Source organism: Drosophila arizonae, chromosome X, assembly GCF_054131065.1.
Source record: "Drosophila arizonae isolate 15081-1271.41 chromosome X, UAZ_ARI_1.0, whole genome shotgun sequence".
Classification (NCBI taxonomy): domain Eukaryota; kingdom Metazoa; phylum Arthropoda; class Insecta; order Diptera; family Drosophilidae; genus Drosophila; species Drosophila arizonae.
In genome coordinates this window covers 3,338,581-3,358,325 of record NC_142927.1, presented here as the reverse complement: position 1 = coordinate 3,358,325, position 19,745 = coordinate 3,338,581, and the positions used below count along the sequence as shown (strand labels likewise).

General features: G+C 44.5%; 1 protein-coding gene across 2 annotated transcripts; it reads left to right on the top strand.

Annotated features, from left to right (window-relative positions):
• Nucleotides 1–33: 33 nt before the first annotated feature.
• On the top strand, nucleotides 34–19,445 carry sov (small ovary). Of its 2 annotated transcripts, none has more exons than XM_089475700.1 (7): nucleotides 34–191; nucleotides 7,597–7,794; nucleotides 7,992–8,076; nucleotides 8,145–14,721; nucleotides 15,974–17,074; nucleotides 17,141–17,841; nucleotides 17,906–19,445. In XM_089475700.1, exons 2-7 carry the CDS (start codon nucleotides 7,601–7,603, stop codon nucleotides 19,250–19,252), a joined length of 10,005 nt encoding a protein of 3,334 aa, XP_089331826.1. In that variant the 5' UTR covers nucleotides 34–191; nucleotides 7,597–7,600; the 3' UTR covers nucleotides 19,253–19,445. The 2 variants fall into 2 exon arrangements, with proteins under 2 accessions (XP_089331826.1, XP_017870649.2); XM_018015160.2 differs by lacking the exon at nucleotides 34–191 and adding an exon at nucleotides 6,733–7,085.
• Nucleotides 19,446–19,745: the final 300 nt, after the last annotated feature.

Below are 19,745 nucleotides of genomic sequence, written 5' to 3'. Positions count from 1 at the left end.
ACATTTGCTGAGCAACCTTTTGGCTGCCTGCTGCCTGCTGTCTGCGTATTGCCTTTTGCTATATGAATTTTTTGCCAGTCGAGCTCCAACACTCGAAGTGTGTGCACCAATGTGAAGTGTTGAATGCGGCAAAAAGAGGAAAATCTATAATAACTAAAGCTAATTGACAATTGAATGTCGACACAACGACGGTGAGTAGTTAATTAGATTTAAAAAACAATAAGTTTCAAGCATATTTGACGTACATTTTGTGAATGATATAATTAAGATCCATATTTGCGTTCGGTAATGCTTTTTTTTCGTTGCTTGATTTGCTCCACCGTTTTATATGTGTGCGCGATTGCCTACGGAAATGTGCTCGTGTATTCGCGTCAGTGCGTACGTGTGGCTGTATGTCTCTGTTTGTGTGCGGGTTTGTGATTATTCTTTGAATCTGATTCTTGCTTGCGTTATTTTAGTTCTAAGTGCTGATCAGTTCATAAAATGTTGATGAAAAGGAAGACTCAGCAAATTTTAATGAAATATAATTATGAAATTATTCTTAATGATGTATTACGATATACATATGTTTAACATACTCATGAAACGACTTTTTGCAATGTCAAAATACAGTCATACTTTTTTCCTCTCTTCCCACTTATTCGGCATCTGACACTAGCCAGACGCTCTCTTTGCTCTTCTATAAGTCTGTAAAAAAAAACTAAAATATACCAAAGTTTGGTATTTTAATTTTTTGCCAGCAAAAATACAAAATACTTACATTTTTGTTTGTAGAAGAAAGTGACATCTCTTACTCTCAGCGAATGCAAAAAAAAAAAGTACAGTCACACTACGACTTGTATACCCTGATCCCATTGAAAAGGGGAAATTAGGGTACAATGGTTTTGTGAAAAGTGTGTAACAGGCAGAAGGGAGCATCGCAGACCCCATAAAGTATATATATTCTTGATCAGAGCGACGAGCTGAGTTTATCTAGCTCTGTCTCTGTCTCAGAAGACATAAGAGCTAGAGGCTTGAAATTTTGCATAAATACTCGATAACTCCTCCGATCAATTTTCATCAAAAACAATCGATAAACTAATTTCGTTTTTTCAGCGTAATTTGAATACTATTAAACCTAGGGACTTCAGATTTACTGTGTATATACATTTGATAAATACACAGATTTTGTAATTCACAGATTAAGGATACCACGCCCCCTTCGCCCCCAATTCGTAAAAAACGCTGTTTCAGTAATAGAGACTTGTGCTTTATAATATATACACTTTTAAACATTATGATCACGTTCTGAAGATCCATTACAAGAGAAATTATTCAACAAATAATGTCTCATACTATTGCCCACACCGCAGCCCAATCTGATTTGCAGTAAGACGTTTGATAATGAGGGACTAGATTATCAACTGATGGCTCCTTTACAAAGATCAACAAGAAAGATCGGTATTGGACTACCAAAACGGAAGATATATACACAAATGGCGTCATGCGCTTAAGGATTTACGACAAGAAAAAAATTGTAATAAGATTTACATCTTGATTGGCTCGCGCTGCCAGGAAACTGGATTCGCACTGACTTCAAAAAAGGATTACGCATTCTCGCAAGGGACAAAATATCGCTCAAAGAGGAGGAGGAAAAATTATGAATGCCTATGCGGATTCGTAAAAAAAAATCAATTTAATGGAGAATGTAAAATTACATGGAAATTCATTACGAAGCCCAATGGTAAAAAGTCTATATTAAAACCGATTTCAACCAGAACGAATGCCAAATAGTTCGTCCGAAATTCGCAGAACTAGACGGAAGCTGAATTTGGTTAAGAATATACTTCTCGCGTTTTGCGCTTGCCCTAATATTATCAGCTCTAAGAATGGGGGAACGTGTACATATATACGAGTGTTACTTAAAAAAGCGACGTAAATAAATGAGCTTTGAATGCAATGTCTACTTTGAGTATAGCACAAAACGATTTTTGTGTTTCTTTGCAAGCTTATTGTTCATCTCGAAGAACATATCGAATAAGACTGACCCAAGGCTCTGTACTCAAATGGATACAAACAATTAAGGAGAACGTTGCGTTCGGGTGTTACCAATTGCAGAATACTCATTCACATCATCATACACATTTATCAGCAATTTAGATCGCATTGGTAGAGGAGGTTACCAGTAACTCAACTATATAAATTTGAAGTGTCCAAAATATAGCAGTATTTGAATAATCACTATGTCTTCAAATCCGATTTGCCACGCCCCTAGTGGGCGTCGACATAAAATTTTTGTATTTATCTTTATAGAATCATAACATAATCTCGCGTAAAAAATCATATACAGCTCACGTAAATAATTTCAACGTTCTAGCTTTAAAAAAGGTGGTCGACGCAGATCTACATTCCTTATTTCAGCTTTCTAGCTCTTCGACTAATACGATTTCTGGTATATCGGATAATGCATTATCCAATTTGCCACGCCCCTAGTGGGCGGACCGAGAAAATTTTAATACTTTAAAGGTCGGAGATATGCACGAGTATGTGTTCCAAGTTTGAAATCTCTAGCTTTAATAGTGCCGAAATAAGCTGCGTCCATACGGACAGACAGCAAGACGAACATTTCCCAAAACCAATATACTCATTTCACTTTCGTGAATGAGAGAATATAGAAAGCTAACCTGCTTCTATATCTCTAGATCATGCAAAAAGCTTAATCGTGTTTGGCTTAATTTGTGTGTACATTTTTTTTACGATTCAAATTCACTAAAATGTAACTTGTGAATTGAAATTTCATTTGCAAGAAGTCTTACACAGTGCGCAGGTAACATCACTAATCAATTTATCGATTTTTCTCTATAAAAAGAGATCGGATGGGTTATCGAAAAAAATATGATAGTGTAGCATGTCCAATATGTTGAATAAATACTGTAACAATTCATTGCAAGTATTAGCAATAAATATCAACAGCACTCGTCTAGTGCATGTGTAATCTGAGTGTCCACCTGAATGGGGACACTAACAGTCTATGCGCAGTGTCAGCATGTTTGACCCAACAGCGCATTAAACATGCAACACTTTCTCTCTTCTTATTTGTAATAATATACCCTCAGCGCAAGAGCGCGGCTTAAGCTTAAACAAATATTGTTAAAGTTTAAGCCATTTTTCTGAATAAAGAATTCATTAAAGACTTAACCCTTCAACGGAGATGACGCTCCACCGGGTTTTCATTCGTTATATAATTAACTTGTATGGTATACACGAGAATACATGCAAAATTTGTCATATAACTTCTGAGATATCGGCGATAATACGGACGGACGGACGGACATGGCTATATTGACTCAGCTTCTCGCCCTGACTAAGAATATACATACTTTATGGGGGCTGCCACGCCTTCTTCTGCCTGTTACATACATTTTCACAAAACCATTATACATTGATTTCCCATTTTCAGTGTGTTTAGGGTATAACAAGTAAGAAAGCTCTAGTCGAGACTGCTCAACTACGAAATCGCCTAAACGCTTCGAAGAATTGATATTTCACAATAATTCTTCGAGTCTTTTTGCTACACTCACACACAGAAAAACATAGGGATGCAAGCATTAACATGCATTGGCAAGAGTGTGGGCTTACTATGGAAATTTAATTGTTTAATAACTTTTCTTGTTGATGAACTTGCTCATGAAACTTTCAGGTCGTTAATATAGCATTAAAGTGCGTGTATATGCAAAGCACAAGTCTCTAGAGAGGGTGAGGGGGTGGATATAGGGGTGAAGGATAAATTACAATAAAAATCGAAATTATATAAAATACATACATTTAAAATTTAGAAGCTCTACCTCCAAATGTGTAGGAGATATAATTAAATAACTAGTTTTCGAAAAGGTTTTTATTCGATAATAAAATATCGTGAGTAGTTATCGATATTTAGAGAAAAACTCGATATTCGCGTGATATACACAGACCTAAGAAAAAAATCAAATTCAAGTCTCTAGCTCTTTATCTTCTGAGATCGACGCGTTCATACATACAGACAGACGGAGAGACAGACGGACAGCGCTGAATCGACTCAGCTCGTCGCCCTGATCAAACTTTCTGTCTGTTACATACTTTTAACAAAGTCATTATACCCTGATTTCCCATTTTCAATGGGTTCTGGGTATAAAAATTAAGCAACTAGAGCGTTCTACTTGTAATGCAATGACTGCATTGAGTCTTCAAAATGCTTCGTCAGGTATATGCTATGCTATTGTTACCGGTTCGCTCAAGACGCCCACTCAGCATTTTACCGGCTTGCGTACAGGTAGCGGCAGCTTCATGTCTTCCTTCACTTTAACTTTCAGTTATTATAATTATTCTCAAAAAGATCAACACCAAGGATTGAACAAGGTATCAGTGCTCTAGCCGATAGTGCACTATACTTAGTTAATATCAGGAAAAGTCCTCCGCTCTGCTGTATGTTCCTGTTTTCTCCTCTTACACCCACATTTACGATTGTACTTAGCCTCTATTGATAGCTTTCGTTCTAACAGTACTATCACAATGCAATTAGAAGAGTATGCATATGAATTTAAAATATCTGTGTGAGCTAAAGCCCAAGACGCTAGTATGTCAAAGGAGTTCTGGTCTAATATATTGATTTCTTTGTGTGTCCGTCCAAGGCCAACATGCATTTCGCATTTTAAAACTGTTTCCGATATGCGTCTTGTATCTATATTTGGTATGGTAGTGCTATTAAAACTCAGCGCCCGTCGGTGAATGTCCTCCCCCGACATTCGGAAAGAGGTAGGCTGGTGACCTCTTTAGATTAACCATTATTTATTCATGCTGACTAGAGGACGTGCCAAAACCTTACGTTTCCGAGTGTTAGAAGGCAAGCTCAATTCAAAACTGTTGAGTCCTTAAACCATTGAATTATAGGGTCCGGTCATTTGGGGCGTGAAAATTGTGAAAATATTGATTTTTGAAAACAGTTTGGAGAAGTATTATATATACAAGCCAGGCATGGCTAGGTCAGTCTCCTAAGTGGAGGATTCCTATTAAAAATTTATGTGAGAGCAATGATTTGTTGTGCTACAATTATAGTCTCTCCAAGAGCGACGTCTTTTATTTAGAATTCTTACGTAGTATCTTAATCTAATCCATGGCGTCTCACATCGAGTAATCCAGAGAACATGGGGCATAAATGTTTTACTTAGATCCATATACTCGATAGGCGTCGGAAATAATCCCTCCAGGGTCTACGTCAACAGGAGGCCGTCAATGCCATGTTCATGCTGAAACAACTAGTTAAACTCAATTTAATGGTACTTTAAATAATCCTTAAATACCATATCCGACTATCGGATAATATAGATTATTATCGATAATAGGATATTCACTATAGAAAGATGCGAATGCCGTTAAGGGGATCGTAATATAAGAGAGAGATTGAGCCAAGGCAGAGCACTGAAAGTATATGCATGTGTATGAGGATTATGAGCCGAGTCGATTGATCTGCCCGTGCGCATTCCTATAAAAACAAGAAACTTTGTAATTGCAATATTTACATATAATATATTCCTATATACCATATACAGCACGAATTTACCGTTTTGTATATCGATAATAATCGATCGTTTACTTGTACTTACACGCCTCCCTTGAATGCCGGAAAAGCTACAGACTTCCAATTCACTGTATACATGGCTGTTATGTATACATAAATTTGAATTATTTTGGAGGTCACTCTTACTCTCTGAAACTTAATTAGAACTAGAACAAAAGTTCTTCAATAATTAATTACCCATAGTCAGCCCTTTAGTACTCTATAAAAGAGCCGTAGAATTATTAAAATAACAGCTCAGCGTGTCTTCTAGTCTAGTCTGTTTTAGCTCTGATTTGTTCGTGATATTATAAATATGTATGTATATATGTATATTAAGTACGTCAAATATTTTCAAGTATTTTGTTCGTATTATACATATACGGACAAACCCTTATTACTCTTATTTCATCACAGACCTCCCGCTAAGCAACTAAAGCCACAACATACATACATACATACATATGTACATATGTATTCATATAAATTCGAATTCTCTACTACCTACATGTACGCACACAGATACACATGCATAGATGTTTCTGGCTGCGTCGTAATTCTAAAGACAATGTGTTTCAATAAACTCCGCTCTGCACAGCTTTAAGGCGCGACAACGAGAAAAGAAACGCAAAAGAAACGAATTCAGGGGAAAAAATTGTATTGCGCATCGAAAATTGAAAACGATCTCTGCGAAGCGAACTAAAGGTTTTCTACCCTGAGAAAGCCATACACACATACACGCAAGCGCACGTAGATACAGTTATGCAAACGATCACAGATTGCGACAGAGCCAAACTATCTTAGCGGACGCCTGTAGGCAGCGACAGATGACAAAAACAAAAAGTGAGACATAAAGTAAAATCGAAACAAAAACTGCGGCGAATTCAGCTGTCAGCTGTTGTCAAGAGGAACAGCGTTGCCAGACGAGCATTATCATAAACAAAAGCCATGGGAAGCAATTGACATTTTTATAAATGAAAAAAAGTGGCAAAAAGCACATCATTCGTATTAGAGTACGGTTTGAACTATATTGAACGTATTACAAATTTTGTAATTAACTTCACTTGAAATTGTGTCGTAAATAGTTTCGTTCAACTAGGTGGCAGCACTGTGGTTTACGCCGGCTTTGCTTCATTTGTCAAACGCATTTACTTAATGAAGGAACAACGCAAGAAAAACTTTTGTCGTGTCGATTGCGGTTTTTTTTTTTTAATTTTATTTATTTAATTATTTTGTATATATTTATTTTTTTTTTGTTATTGTTACCATAAACAGTAAACTGTTGTTTTGCTGTGGATTTTTTGTGCTATCTTATATTGTTGCTTAGTTTATATGTGGAGCTTAAGAGCCTAGTTTACGGTGTATCAAATTCCTATCACAAGAAGTGTGTGCATTGTCGCTGTGATGCAAGTGCAGCTTTAAATTTGATTGTTTTTGTTGTTGTTGTGCTGACGACGCTAACGACGGTGACGACACCGTCGACGTTAGCGACAGGATTCAGCAGCTGTATACCGAGGTGTGTATTAAAAATAGATTTAACGTTCTTGTCTATCCCTATAAATGTGCGGCAAATTTGTCGGCTCAGTTTACGCTTGGGTCTGTTGTGAGTGCGCATTTGTAAGTGTGCACTTACATACATATGTCGCACATATGTGTGTGTGTGTGTCTTGAATATTTGCTCAAGTCGTATGCATGCATGTATGTACATATGTATGTCCGTGTATGTATATGTGTGTATGCACATAAATCTGTATTTCATTTTATTTATCAATCACCGTTGCAGTTGTAATCTGGTCGTCCTATGGACGAAAGCTTTTTGGTTTTTGAAAGCTTAAAATGCAGCTTCTCAATTGCTCTAATTAAGCTCCAGACTCCATACCGATTTGTAGTGACATATACTCGCTCGTTTACAGCAAAGCGAGTATATTAGTTTGGTCAAATTTATTAAAATTGCGAATCAACATTTATTATGAGTAAACAAAATTTAATTTATTTAAGCAATTTTTGTAATATTTTTTATCTTGTAGATAAATGGCAGAAACAGATGATGTTGAGGAGGTGGGAAGGACAAATGGGGATCCGAGCCTACCGGCTAACATACAAAAGGTCGAGCAGCTGCGCGGCTGTGCGAGCTTTATTAGGAATGTGGTCAAGACCTATGGACGACAGCTGGCCCCGGAGAAGTACCGCAAGCTCAACATGCTCATAGAGCTGCTGGAGAGCAAGTAAGCGTAGACCACATAGCTTAAAAACTTGTTGAGAATTTTAATATACATTACACTATTATATCTTTATATACATATACATATGTAAATATTTTTATGGGCTAGGTTAGATAAATTTTAAGTTTCACATATTAGAAATTAGAAACTGAATCGCATATATTGTATAATTGGTTAATGAAAGCGCTTTGTGTTTTTAGTATACCACCTGAGGACTTCTATCGGCGTTATCCGCTGGCCAAAATTGAGGGTGTTATTGATAAGCTAAAGGCCAACTTTAAAGCGGTATGTAAACATAACCGAGAAATTTCTAAATAGGTCACATTTTTAAATGAAATATTTTCAATTTACAGCTGCTCAATGAAGAAGTAATTGTCATCGTTGATCATTCCGATGCTCCGGGTGACCAGCAACCGAGAACATCGAAATTAGCGGGAGAAACTGAAGCCAAGTCTAAAACAGCAAAGCCTGCAGCCAAGTCGAATAGTCGCCCAACGCCCAAGCTCAAGACTGTGCCCGAACCAAGTCCAGTTGTGGCAGCCAAGAGCTCAATAGATTTAGAGCGTCGCTGTAATCCATCCCGACCAAGTACGCCGGAGCAAAGGAGCCCACCGCCGCCACCTGTAGTCGTGCCCGCGCCAGTGCCTCCGCCAACGCTGGCAGCATCCACATTGACGAACTCGCCCAAGGCGGACTTCGAACGCCGCCCACAGCCAGCAAGAGCAACGGTAGATCTAACCTCACCCATTGGCAGTAGGCGGCCGGATTTTGTGCGTCGAAGTAATCCGCCAGCACCAGCGCCAGCTTCAGCAACATCTCCCATTTCACACATTAGTCCACAGTTGCTAAGCCCGCCTAGAGCGGTATTTGAGCGACGTTACAATCCGTCGCCGCCAACTATCCTGGAACCGAGCCATGAGGATAAGTCCCTGGAAGAGGCACGCAAAAAGCTGGCTGCTCTACGGGGTGAGCGTGACATCAATGTCAATCTGATGGCGAATGCGAATGCGAATGCGAATGTGAATGTGAATGCGAATTTAAATGCTCCGCATTTGGCCTCGAATTCCAATGATCCACGTGGACGCAAAACCAGCTATGTGATTAATCTGGGCAGCCGACGTACTGTTTCCAAATCGCCCACGCCGCCCGGCCCTGTCAATTGGCCGCAGACTGATCTCAACTATTCGGCGCTCAATATGCCACGCGTTGGCGTGGCTCAACCCAACATATCGAATATATCGAATACAACACCATTGCTACGCACACGAGCACCGCTAAATCTAAATACTTCGGCTGCAGCTGCAGCTGCGGCGGCTGCGGCTGCGGCAGCGGCAGCGGCCGCTGCAACCTGCACAAATGTTCCGCCTGTCCAGATGCCAAACATCGATGAACTGCAGCCAGCTGTGTCGGATTACAATGAGCCGCGGCGTTACCACGAATCCCGCGATCCGCGTTGCAACAAGTGGGTCAACAGCAGTAGCAGCAACATGCCTGGCCAACCGATGGGATCTCAGCAGCCAATGGGAGCAGCTATGGCACCTAATCAACAGTATTCAGGTGCAAGGTGTCATTCCATGCCGCCACAGGCTACGGGATATGAGGAAACTTCGTCGTCAGGCAACTGGCCGGCGCCTAACATTTATAACAGCAACAATAATAATAATAATAATAATAATAAAAATAATAATAATATCAACAGCAGCAACAACAATAACTTTAGCTATAACAACAATATGAACAATTGGTCGAAAAAGCAAGTTCATAAGAAAACCAATGTCAATTTGATATATCCCGCCGCCTACAATCGGGGACAACATTTTCCGTCAACCTCAACTCAGGCGAGAAAAAACGAACCGCGCACCTATCGGGAGCATCGAGAGGCTAAGGCCAAGGCTGCCCGATTACAGGCGGAGAAGCTCCGTCGTCTGGAAGCGGCTGAGAAGCCATTGGAGCCGGACACTCCGCCAACGACAATCGAAAGCGATCGCGTCCAACTGGACACATCGTATCGTAATTTGGGCAGCACTCCCAAAAAGAAGATCGATTTTAAGATACCCAAGAAAGTGAGTACGAACAAGTCTAGTGAAACGACAGGAGAGAAAAGAGATGAGAAGGCTGATAGAACAGATAAGTATGATGGTTCCCAAGAGATCATTTGTGATTCTGAGGAGAACTGGAATGATGAGGTGGATGCCGTTCAGGTATCAAGTGATAGTGGGTCATTGGGTTCGAAGCAAAAGTCAAAGAAGTCTGATAAGGCGGATAAGTCGGAGAAGCAGAAAACATCCGATAGGACTATCCAGGAAAAGACAAATAAAAGTGATAAAAGTGATAAAAGTGAAAATTCTGAGACAGCAGCTAATTCAAATAAAAGTAAGAAAACCGATAGCACGGATAGATCAGAGAAGTCTAAAAAAAGTGAGAGACCTGATAAAAGGGATACGGATAAGAAAACGTCGAACAAATCGCATAAAGAGGATAAAAAATCTCACAAAAGTCATCATACTAAACGCGACAAATCAAAACATCGTGATGAAAAAGACTTAAAGGATAAGGATAAGCGCTCGAGCAAGTATTGCAGTACACATACGGATAAGTGGAAAGACAAAGAAGAAAACCAACCGAAGTCAACGGATAATACGGATAATGTGGAGAATGAGCCGCCAGCTCATGAGGCAACAGATAAGGCGGCACGCAAAAGTGAAGAGCAAAACGGGGAAGAGATTGAGGCCGTGGATACGAAGGGTGACGTAAAAGAGAAAGAGGAAAAGGTGGTGAATGATGAAGGTGATATTATTGATGTGGAAGAGGTGTCAGAAGAAACGAAACCAAGAATCGAAGAACTCCAGCAGGCAACCGAGGACGAGTTGCATAAATCACTGCCCAAGCTGCCCAAGATAAAGGTGGTGCTGGGCCCTAATGCGCATACCATAACGGTAATACCTGGCTGCGATGGCGATGATGATACGATTGAAATGACATCAAAGCCCGATACCGGACCAGAAGTAGGTCGCATCGCGAAACGCCGGAAATCCGTGCTACCGTTAGTGAATACGTCGACAACACCTGACTGCGATGGTGACGTCGATACAAAGGAAATGAAGCCCGATGCTGAATCAAAGGTAGATCATAAAGAATCCATGATACCGGTAGTGGATAAAACGGTAATACATGGCCATGATGTTAACGACGATGAGATGAAATCGACGCCCAATGCTGAACCTGAAGTAAAGCGTATTTTGGAACGCAGGAAATCCATGATGCCGCTAGCTAGCAGGCCGTTGGTCGATAAGGCGACTCTGTTCACAGAAAGTTTCGTCTACGAGGATGTAATAGAACATCAGCGACAACAACAGGGGTCTACGCATCAAACGGATGCTCGTGCAAAACATCTGGCCAACATGTTTGAAAAGCCATCTGATAATTGCAGTATATCCACGCAAAATATAGTGGAGGGTAAACGACGATCGGGCTTTAATGATCTAACTTTGAATGAGACGCAGCTCAGTAGAAATGTCTTTAAAATGGCACCCGCTCAGAATACAAAGCCGAAGGCAAAGCCCAAAGATAAGGCAAAGGAGCAGGCTGTGGTGGTCACGAACAAAGATACCACCAACACCACCGCGACCTCTGATGCGAGCAACACCAGTACGACCTCCAATACTAGCACTACCAGTACCATTAACTCCACTGGCAAGCGTAAGCGTGGCCGACCGCCAAAGAAAGCGACTGAAGAGCATTCAGAGCCGAAATCAAAGCAAGAGGAAGAGCAGGAGATGCCTGCTGCGAAGCGCGTCTGCACGGATACACTGCCGCCTCCGGCACGGACTCGACGCAAAGCCAAGCGCAGCGAGCTAGAGAAACTGAACGACGACATTGCGCACATGTATTATGCTGATGATGTGATCCATGCGACAGGCAGACGTACCTGTACGACACAACAGAAGCAATCGATAGCGGAGAGTACCTCCTCCAATGTGTCCAGCCGACGCAGCAGTTGCAGCCAGAACAGCTCCAGCTTTGCCAGTCAAGTCGAACTAGCTCCCTATATACGGAATGTGGCGCGGCGTGGGCGTCGCTTTGCGGGCCCCAGCTCTGGCCCGGATCGGACCAGTTTTAAGGCCAAACAGAAAGTGCAGAATTCGGCCAAGCAGCTGCCGAAGAACTGTAAGGTACGTTTGCCACGCTGCGTCAAGCTAGAGCATTTGATAATGCAACAGGACGTAGTCAGTCCGAGTGCCATCAAGAATATCAATTCTGAGTGGCATTCGTTGTCCGCCGCGGTGAACACCTGTGTCGTTTGTGGCAAGACATTTCGCTTTTCCATGTCCCATTATGTGCAGGAACATGGCGAGCTTTTTACGTCTCGGTTTCCGCCCGGAGAACTGCAGAAGCTTCGCGATGGGCTACACACAAAACCGTCGTATGGAGTTCAAGTTGGCTACGTCCAATTTGAACACAAATGTCTCTTCTGCAACAAACAGATGCAGATCACAAGCAACAGCTGGGTGGAGCATTACGCTCGGCATACGGGTGAACATCACTATACGTGTTCGCGCTGCAATATGCCGAGTGAGCGGCCAAATCAGATAGCGCTTCATGTGGCCAAATGCGGAAATGGTGCAAAAGCTATTCGCGCCAATGGCTATAGCCGTTCTCAGCCGTTTAGGATTCATGTGTGCCACCTGTGCGAGTTTGTGCAGATGAATCGAGAGAATCTGGAGAAACACTGGCAGGAGCAGCATGGCCTCACGGATCAATCGTTGGAGGGATTGGGCGAAAAGCTCACACTGTACGACACGACGGATGTGCCAATTCGCAAGACTAAAGTGCCAGCAGGTCTCAGAGGTAAAAAGTCCAAAGAGCCGGGCGACAAGAAAATTAACAAAAAGATCGTTAAGAATCAGAAAATGTCAAAGAACAAGCAATTGAAGCAGAAGCAAAAGCAGAAACAGATGCACAAGAAGCTGAAAAAACTAGTCGCACTGAAAGTGGAGCCGGAGCCAGAGCCAGAGCCGGAGCCGCAGCCGGAGTCGGAGCCGACGACTTCTGTATGTGACAATGTCTTAAACATGCCGCCACCTGAGCTGCCCGAGGAGGATGACCTGGTGGTGATCAATGCCTGCAAGTTTGAGGAAGAGGAAGACCAGCAACCACAGGCGGTGCAAGAGCAAGCACAACCAGAAGAGCAGCGATCAGCCGAATCTCTGGAGCAACTCGAGCCACAGGAAGAACAATTGGATAATTTATCGGTTTCCGGCATAGGCAGCGAGAACTCTGACAATGAAAAGGAGCCCATCGAACCGGGGGAGCAGCAGCAGGAACATCAAGAGCAGCCGGCCAAGCCAGTCGACGAATGGGTCGATGTCGAATCCTGCAGCAGTGTCGGCAGCAGCAGTGCACCGTCCAAGTCCTTGTTCAGAAAATTCCATAAATTCTACAAGAAACTGAGTCCCGCTAGCAAATCGAGCAGTAAATCCAACAAATCTGCGACTAGCAGCTGCACCGATGGGGATTGCGCTGATATGGACTCTCTAGGAAAGTATGCAACAGGAACTACTCCACCGCCACCACCGCCAGTAGCACAACCCCTACTGTCACCATCGCCAGTAGTACAACAAGCAGAATCACCACCACCGGTACCACCACCACCAGTATCATCACCTCCAGTAGCACCACCATTGTCGGATGAGGCAAACGAGCAGTCAGCCTTGCCCACGGTTACGGCTGCACTTCCGCAGTTCAGTGTGGAGAATGTGGCGTATCGTTTGCGTGCGACACCGACACAGGAGCCCGCATACTACTGTATGCGTGAGGGCTGTAAGTTCCTATTCTCCGACGAAGTGGAGGGTCTAGAGAATCATTTCGCACGCGAGCATCCGCAGGTGCGTTGGAGCGGTTATTGTGCCAGCTGTGCGGCTCAGGCGACGGAGGAGACAGTGCAAGGACTTTCCATCAGTGTTGAACTACAGCATCTGGTCAGCTGTCATTTGGCGGTGGCTAAGGCAAAAACACCGCCACCTGCTGATCCCGTGGTGCCTAAGCTGCGAATTCGTCGCTTTACGGGCGATCGACTAGTGACTGACTCGGAAACCGTGCCGACGGTGGAACTGCAGGTAGCGCAGGGGCTGCTAATTCAGCCAGATCCCGAGCCAGAGCCGGTCGAGTCGGGAGACATCAATGCTGCTCCGAATGCCCTGATGCTCGATTTGTTGGACAATGAGCGAGCGGAGGCAAGTACAGTCACCACTCCAATTGCAGCTGTGGTCAATCATGATTCTGAGCTGGGCCTGGCCATCAATCAAGTATTTAGCCTGGCCCACAATGCACCGGCTGAGATCGTCGGCGATGCACCCCTGGCCAAAGCCAACTTTGTGCTCACCCAACAAGCAGCGGGCGAGTCACCCACCCAGATAAGAATATCAATTGAGCCTGTAACGGAGCAGCGTGCCACAGGCCTTGCTGTGGATCGGTTTCGTTGCATGGCCGCCAATTGCAATTTCTGTGCGCATACGGTGCTGCGCATACGGGAGCACATGAAGTTCCATAGCTATAGCTTTGGCAGCATGGACTATTTGCAGTGCGCCTACTGTTCGCACATCGCCAATGACGTCGATGACTATGTACTGCACGGCGTCGTCGAGCACGGCCTCGCCTCGCGCGCAGAGCTGCAGGAGACGGATGCGGTAAATGCTGCTGCGGCCGCAACGTCAACAAATCAACGCATTCGCGAGTTGCTCAATCTACGCAAGAATTCAAATTCCTTCGCCACAGCCACAGCCATGCCGACGGCTGCAGCTGCAGCTACGACGGCGACTTCCGCTGCAACTGTTGGGGCTCACGCGCCTATGACTTACAATGGTGCTCATGTACATAACCTGCCCATTAGTACAGTGCTAGACGATCTACTCAAGACAACTGGCTTCGATGGTAAGTAACAGGAATTTCTACCGAATTTATTTAGCTTAAGGAAAATTTAATTTAAGCTACGAACAGTAGGAAAACTTAAAGGGATTAAGCTAAGGTTTAAGGTCTAAGGCCGTTGAGGGATCTTAACCATAGGGATCTATTCAGGTATCTACAGTGTAGAGCTTTAATATTCAGAGGGGGGAGGGGGTAATGGCATCCTCAAATGTCTTGAATTGATCCTTCAAGCTCCTCAGTGAAAGAAAGATATTTTTTTATACCTTGAACCCATTGAAAATGTGACATTAAGGTATACTGAAAATGGATATCAAGGTATTGAAAATGGGATATCAAGGTATACTGCTTTTGTTAAATGTATGTAACCGTCAGAAGGAGGCATGGCAGACCCCATAAAGTATATATCTTCTTGATAAAGGCAACGCGCTGAGTCGATTTAGTCCGTCTGTCCGTATGTTTGAATGCGTCGATCTCGGAAGATATAAGTGCTAGAGACTTGAAATTTTGTCTTAGGTATATCTGTATATCACGCGCATATCGAGTTTTTCTCCGAAAATCGATACCTTTTCCCACTACAGTCGACTCTTATTATTTCGAACCTCTCATTAATTCAAAGTTACCAGTCAGTAATTCGAACTAAAAATCATTGCTAAGACGCGGTAATTCGTACTCATATAGTTAAACACTCGACAATTCGAAATATTTTAAGAGTCCCTTTAATTTCGAAATAACGAGAGTCGACTGCATTTTGTTATCGATTAAAACCCTTATCGAAAATCAGTGATAAATGTATATCTGCTACATCTTTGGAGCTAGAGTCGCCAAATTTTAAATGTAGATTCATATCTATATTATAGAATTTCATTTTTTGCTATAATTCTCCCCCCACCCTTATAGCCACCCCCTTACCCCTAAATTTGTAAAAGTCGTACCTCAAATTTTTGAGATTTGAGCTTTAGCAACTGCACTCATATTAATATTCTTATCACGATCTGCGAGTTACGTGAAGATAGTCCATCCACAAGACAGTTATTAAACAATTAGGTTCCCGTAGTAAGCCCACAGTGCAGCCCATGCGTGTTTATGCGTGTGTGTCCTTGAGTGTGTGTGTGTTTCTTGTGTAATGAGGCAAAGAATTATGTAGATATCTGATCCTCCAAGGATTCAGGGGATCTCGTAGTCGACTAGACCTTTCTTACTTCTTCCTATGAGCTTGAAGAAGCGATCTAAAACAATCTCTACTACGATACCATTGCAGATGGCAAGCTGTACGCATGTCCTTTAAAATCATGCAACGTTTCCTTGACCGAGGGGACATTTGTCAGTCATGTGATCTTTCATATGACAAGCAGTAAGATGATGGGCCAGCTCACTTGCAAACATTGTGCTCAGAGCTTCGAGCGTCCGGTCGCCCTGCGTTCCCATTTGCAGCAGGCGCACGCTCGCCACAAATACTTTTGCAGCATTTGCCTGGAGACGACGCCGAATCGTACATTGATGGACCAGCATCAGTTGAGTCGGCACGGCATAGAGTACCATCTAATCAACGGCCAGCCAGAGTTCCTTGAGCTGCCCGCACAGCCGGAGGAGCAGCAACAGGGCGCCAATCAGGAGCTGTTCAGGTGTTGGGTCAGCGCTGTCAAGCTGCCCTTTGGCAAGAAGCAAATGGATGAGTTCAGGAGTCAGCTGATGGACGAGTGGCTGCAGCGACGTCAGGGCAGAAAGACCATCTATCGACCATCGGAACTGCGCCTGCTGCCCCGTAAAATGACATTCAGCCAGCGGTTGCAGTGCGCCGAATGTGAATTCAAGTCGATCTCGTATAAGGAGCTGTACGGTCATCTGCTGGCGCACAAGGAGGCAGCGTTGCGTCTCGCCATGCTAAGTGAACAGTCTGGACAGTTAGCAACGACAAGTGTCCCACCGGAGGGTCCCACCGGGGCCACCGCATCGGTAACCCAAAGTTTCACCGAATGCCGCGTCCGTAATTTTCCGTACGTCCCCAATCGGGAATATGTGCCCCAGTCGAAACGGTTCGTCTGCGGCATGGAGGATTGCAATGTCCATCTGCCGACGGAGCTGGAGTTGCGTCAGCATTTTGCCACAACACACAGCTACAGCCAGAGCCTTCGATGTGCCCACTGCAGCAACACCCTGAATACGGTCGAAGCGTATTTGGATCACTTGCTGTATCACAAGCGCCACATCTATCAATGTGGACGCTGTGAGACGTTCCATCCGAGGCGCAGCGGCATCGAGCGCCACATCCATGCCCGCCACGGCAGCAATCTGATCAATGTGCTCATACACAAGCGCAGCGGCAACTCCGAACCCGACGAGATCCGCTGGCTGCAGTCGTGTAAGTATGGAAGGCTTTTACGATTTGCCGTTAGGTGCTAACACGCACTTGTTACCCTTCTTTCAGCCTTGTCCTTGCGCTGCAATTACGATGATTGGATCTGCAATCTCTGCTCCAGTGTGATGGATGACCATTTGGCGATAAAGGCCCATATGAAGGAGCAGCACGGACGCACGCAGCCGTATAACTGCGGCTACTGCAGCCTGGCCGACAGTGGGATGACGCCCTTAATCAATCACATACGGCACGAGCATCCCAACTGTCGGGTGCAGCCGATTGTGAACTATCAGCACTCGAGGGTGAAGAACAGGCAAACGCTGGGCTTCTACTGCACCAAATGCGAGACTGCTGCGAAAACCTTACAGTGCATTCGCAAGCACTGTTCCCAAAGCCATGGATCGGGCCACCAGTTCACGTGCCCGCACTGCGAATTCGGCGAATCCACCGAGTGGTCGGTTGTCCTGCACATGCAACAATCGCACGAGGGTGCCGCAGGGCTGGCCGTGCAGATGTTCGAGCGGGTGCCCAATGAGCTGCTCGATAGCGATTACTGGCAGATGGCCCAGCCACTAGACACAACGAAGTGCAGTCAGACTAACAGCAGCAGCAGCAGCAGCAGCAGCCAGAGCAATAAATTACCCACAATCAGCAGCAACATTAACATTAAGAACAATAATAATAACAACGACAGCAACATCATTTCAAATGAACCCGTTATTGTCGACGCGATTGAACTGCTGTCGTCCGACGAGGAGGCCGATGGGCAGGTAAGTTGCAGCGCTAGATAGATCCAAAGGCCATAGCTAATCGTATTATTATTTTGCCTTGCAGACAACATTCGAATTCGCCTGCTCGCACTGCACCGAAACGTCGTACAGCGTGGACGAGCTGCGCACCAAGCACTGGGCCACCGAGCACATCGAGCATCCGTTCTATTTCAGCATCCAGCCGCAACTGCGCTGTGGCATATGCCGGCAGTTTGTGGGCAATCCCAAAGCCCTGCTGGACAATCACTTGCCCAATGTGCACTCGTTGCGCCAGCTGGTCGCCTGCGATGTGGCGAAGCCGAACGAGTGCGCCTTCTGTCCGCATCAGTTCACCCACTCGGGGTCCCTCATACAGCATATGCTGAACGAGGCGCATCTGTCCAATGACCTGAAGTCGCTCAACAACATTCAGCTGAGCCGTCTACTGAAGATGGGCACCAAAACAGAGGCTTATCCCGTCCGGTACTACCAGTGCAACATTTGCCGGGTGATAATGCCGTCGGATATGGCGATGGCACAGCACGGCCGGGTCGAGCATAGTGATGCGCCGGAATTGTTCTGCTTCCGCCAGCTCAACGAGGCGGTCATCTACCACTGTTCGTTCTGCATGTTCGCCTCGACGTGCCAAAAGGAGACGCTGCGCCACATGATCGACCACTACAAGAAATTCAGGCAGTGCCACTTCTGCAAGGCCGCGCTGAACGATGGCTTCGATGAGTACATGCACCATTGCCATACCTTCCACCGGGAGGCTGTAAATCGCTTCCAAGAGATTCACCCCTACGAGCAGCTCAAGAAGTTCCTCATGCAGGTGCTCTATCAGTTTCAGAACGGCCTGATCATTAGCAAGAGCAGCTTGCGGCACACGCTCTATCGCGGCGAAGAGCTCATTTTCAAATTGTACTCCGAACTGTTGTACAAGTTCCAACAGCCACCCACACCGCGAATATTCATAAATCATCTGCACAATCGTAATCCTGTGATATCCACGCAGCCGCAGCAGCAGCAGCAGGAGGGGATGGTGAAAATAATGAGGCGACGCAAGACTCTGAATCCGGATGATTTAAGCACCCGATTGAATATCACTGCCAACTTGCAACAACAGCCGCAGCAACTACAACAACACCAGCCAGAACAACAACAAAACCAGACAGAACAACAACAAGAGCAGCCACAGCGAAAGCAGCAGCCGCAGCAGCAGTCGCAGCGCGGCTCTTTCATCAATTGGCATACATCGTTTATGGGCACCAGCAAAGCCACGCCCACTCCGAGTGTGCCCGCGGCACAGCCGCAGCCGCAGTCGCAGCCGCAGCTGCCTTCGCTGCAGCGCATAGCAAAGCGTCGCAGCACCTTTGTGGACATCGGACAGCTGAGCATTAAGCGCATCTGCCCCGCCGATCAGATGCCCTGATCGCAGTCAAATCGAAACTATATACGAGACTGCCTCCAGTATTCGGCCCAAGCGCAACATGATAATCCTATTTTGTAAACCTAACTCGTAACTAGCTTGTAGTAAATGTTGAATTCCAATGACAGCTAAGTGGGCTGTCGCTGTTAATAAACAAGAATATTGAAAAACTTTTTATAAAAAATTTTAAAGAAAACTGCCTTATTTTACTCTCTGACTGGAGGTAGTAATTTAAGAGTTGTATATGGTAGCCAGGCGATGCGTAGGGGAGGAGACGAGAAGTTACTACATACCCTGTAACTATGATTGCTCGTAATGGACAATGACAGGCTCTTTAGCGAGCCAGAGAGAACACTACAATCCTGGAAAGACGCAGGGAGTGATGAATAATGTTGCTCTCGAGGCAAAGAAGGAATCCATCATTAACCTTGAATCACATAGAGCTGTCCACGCTTCGTTATCAGTCAATCAATCACCTGTTCAAGCAATCAAGCAG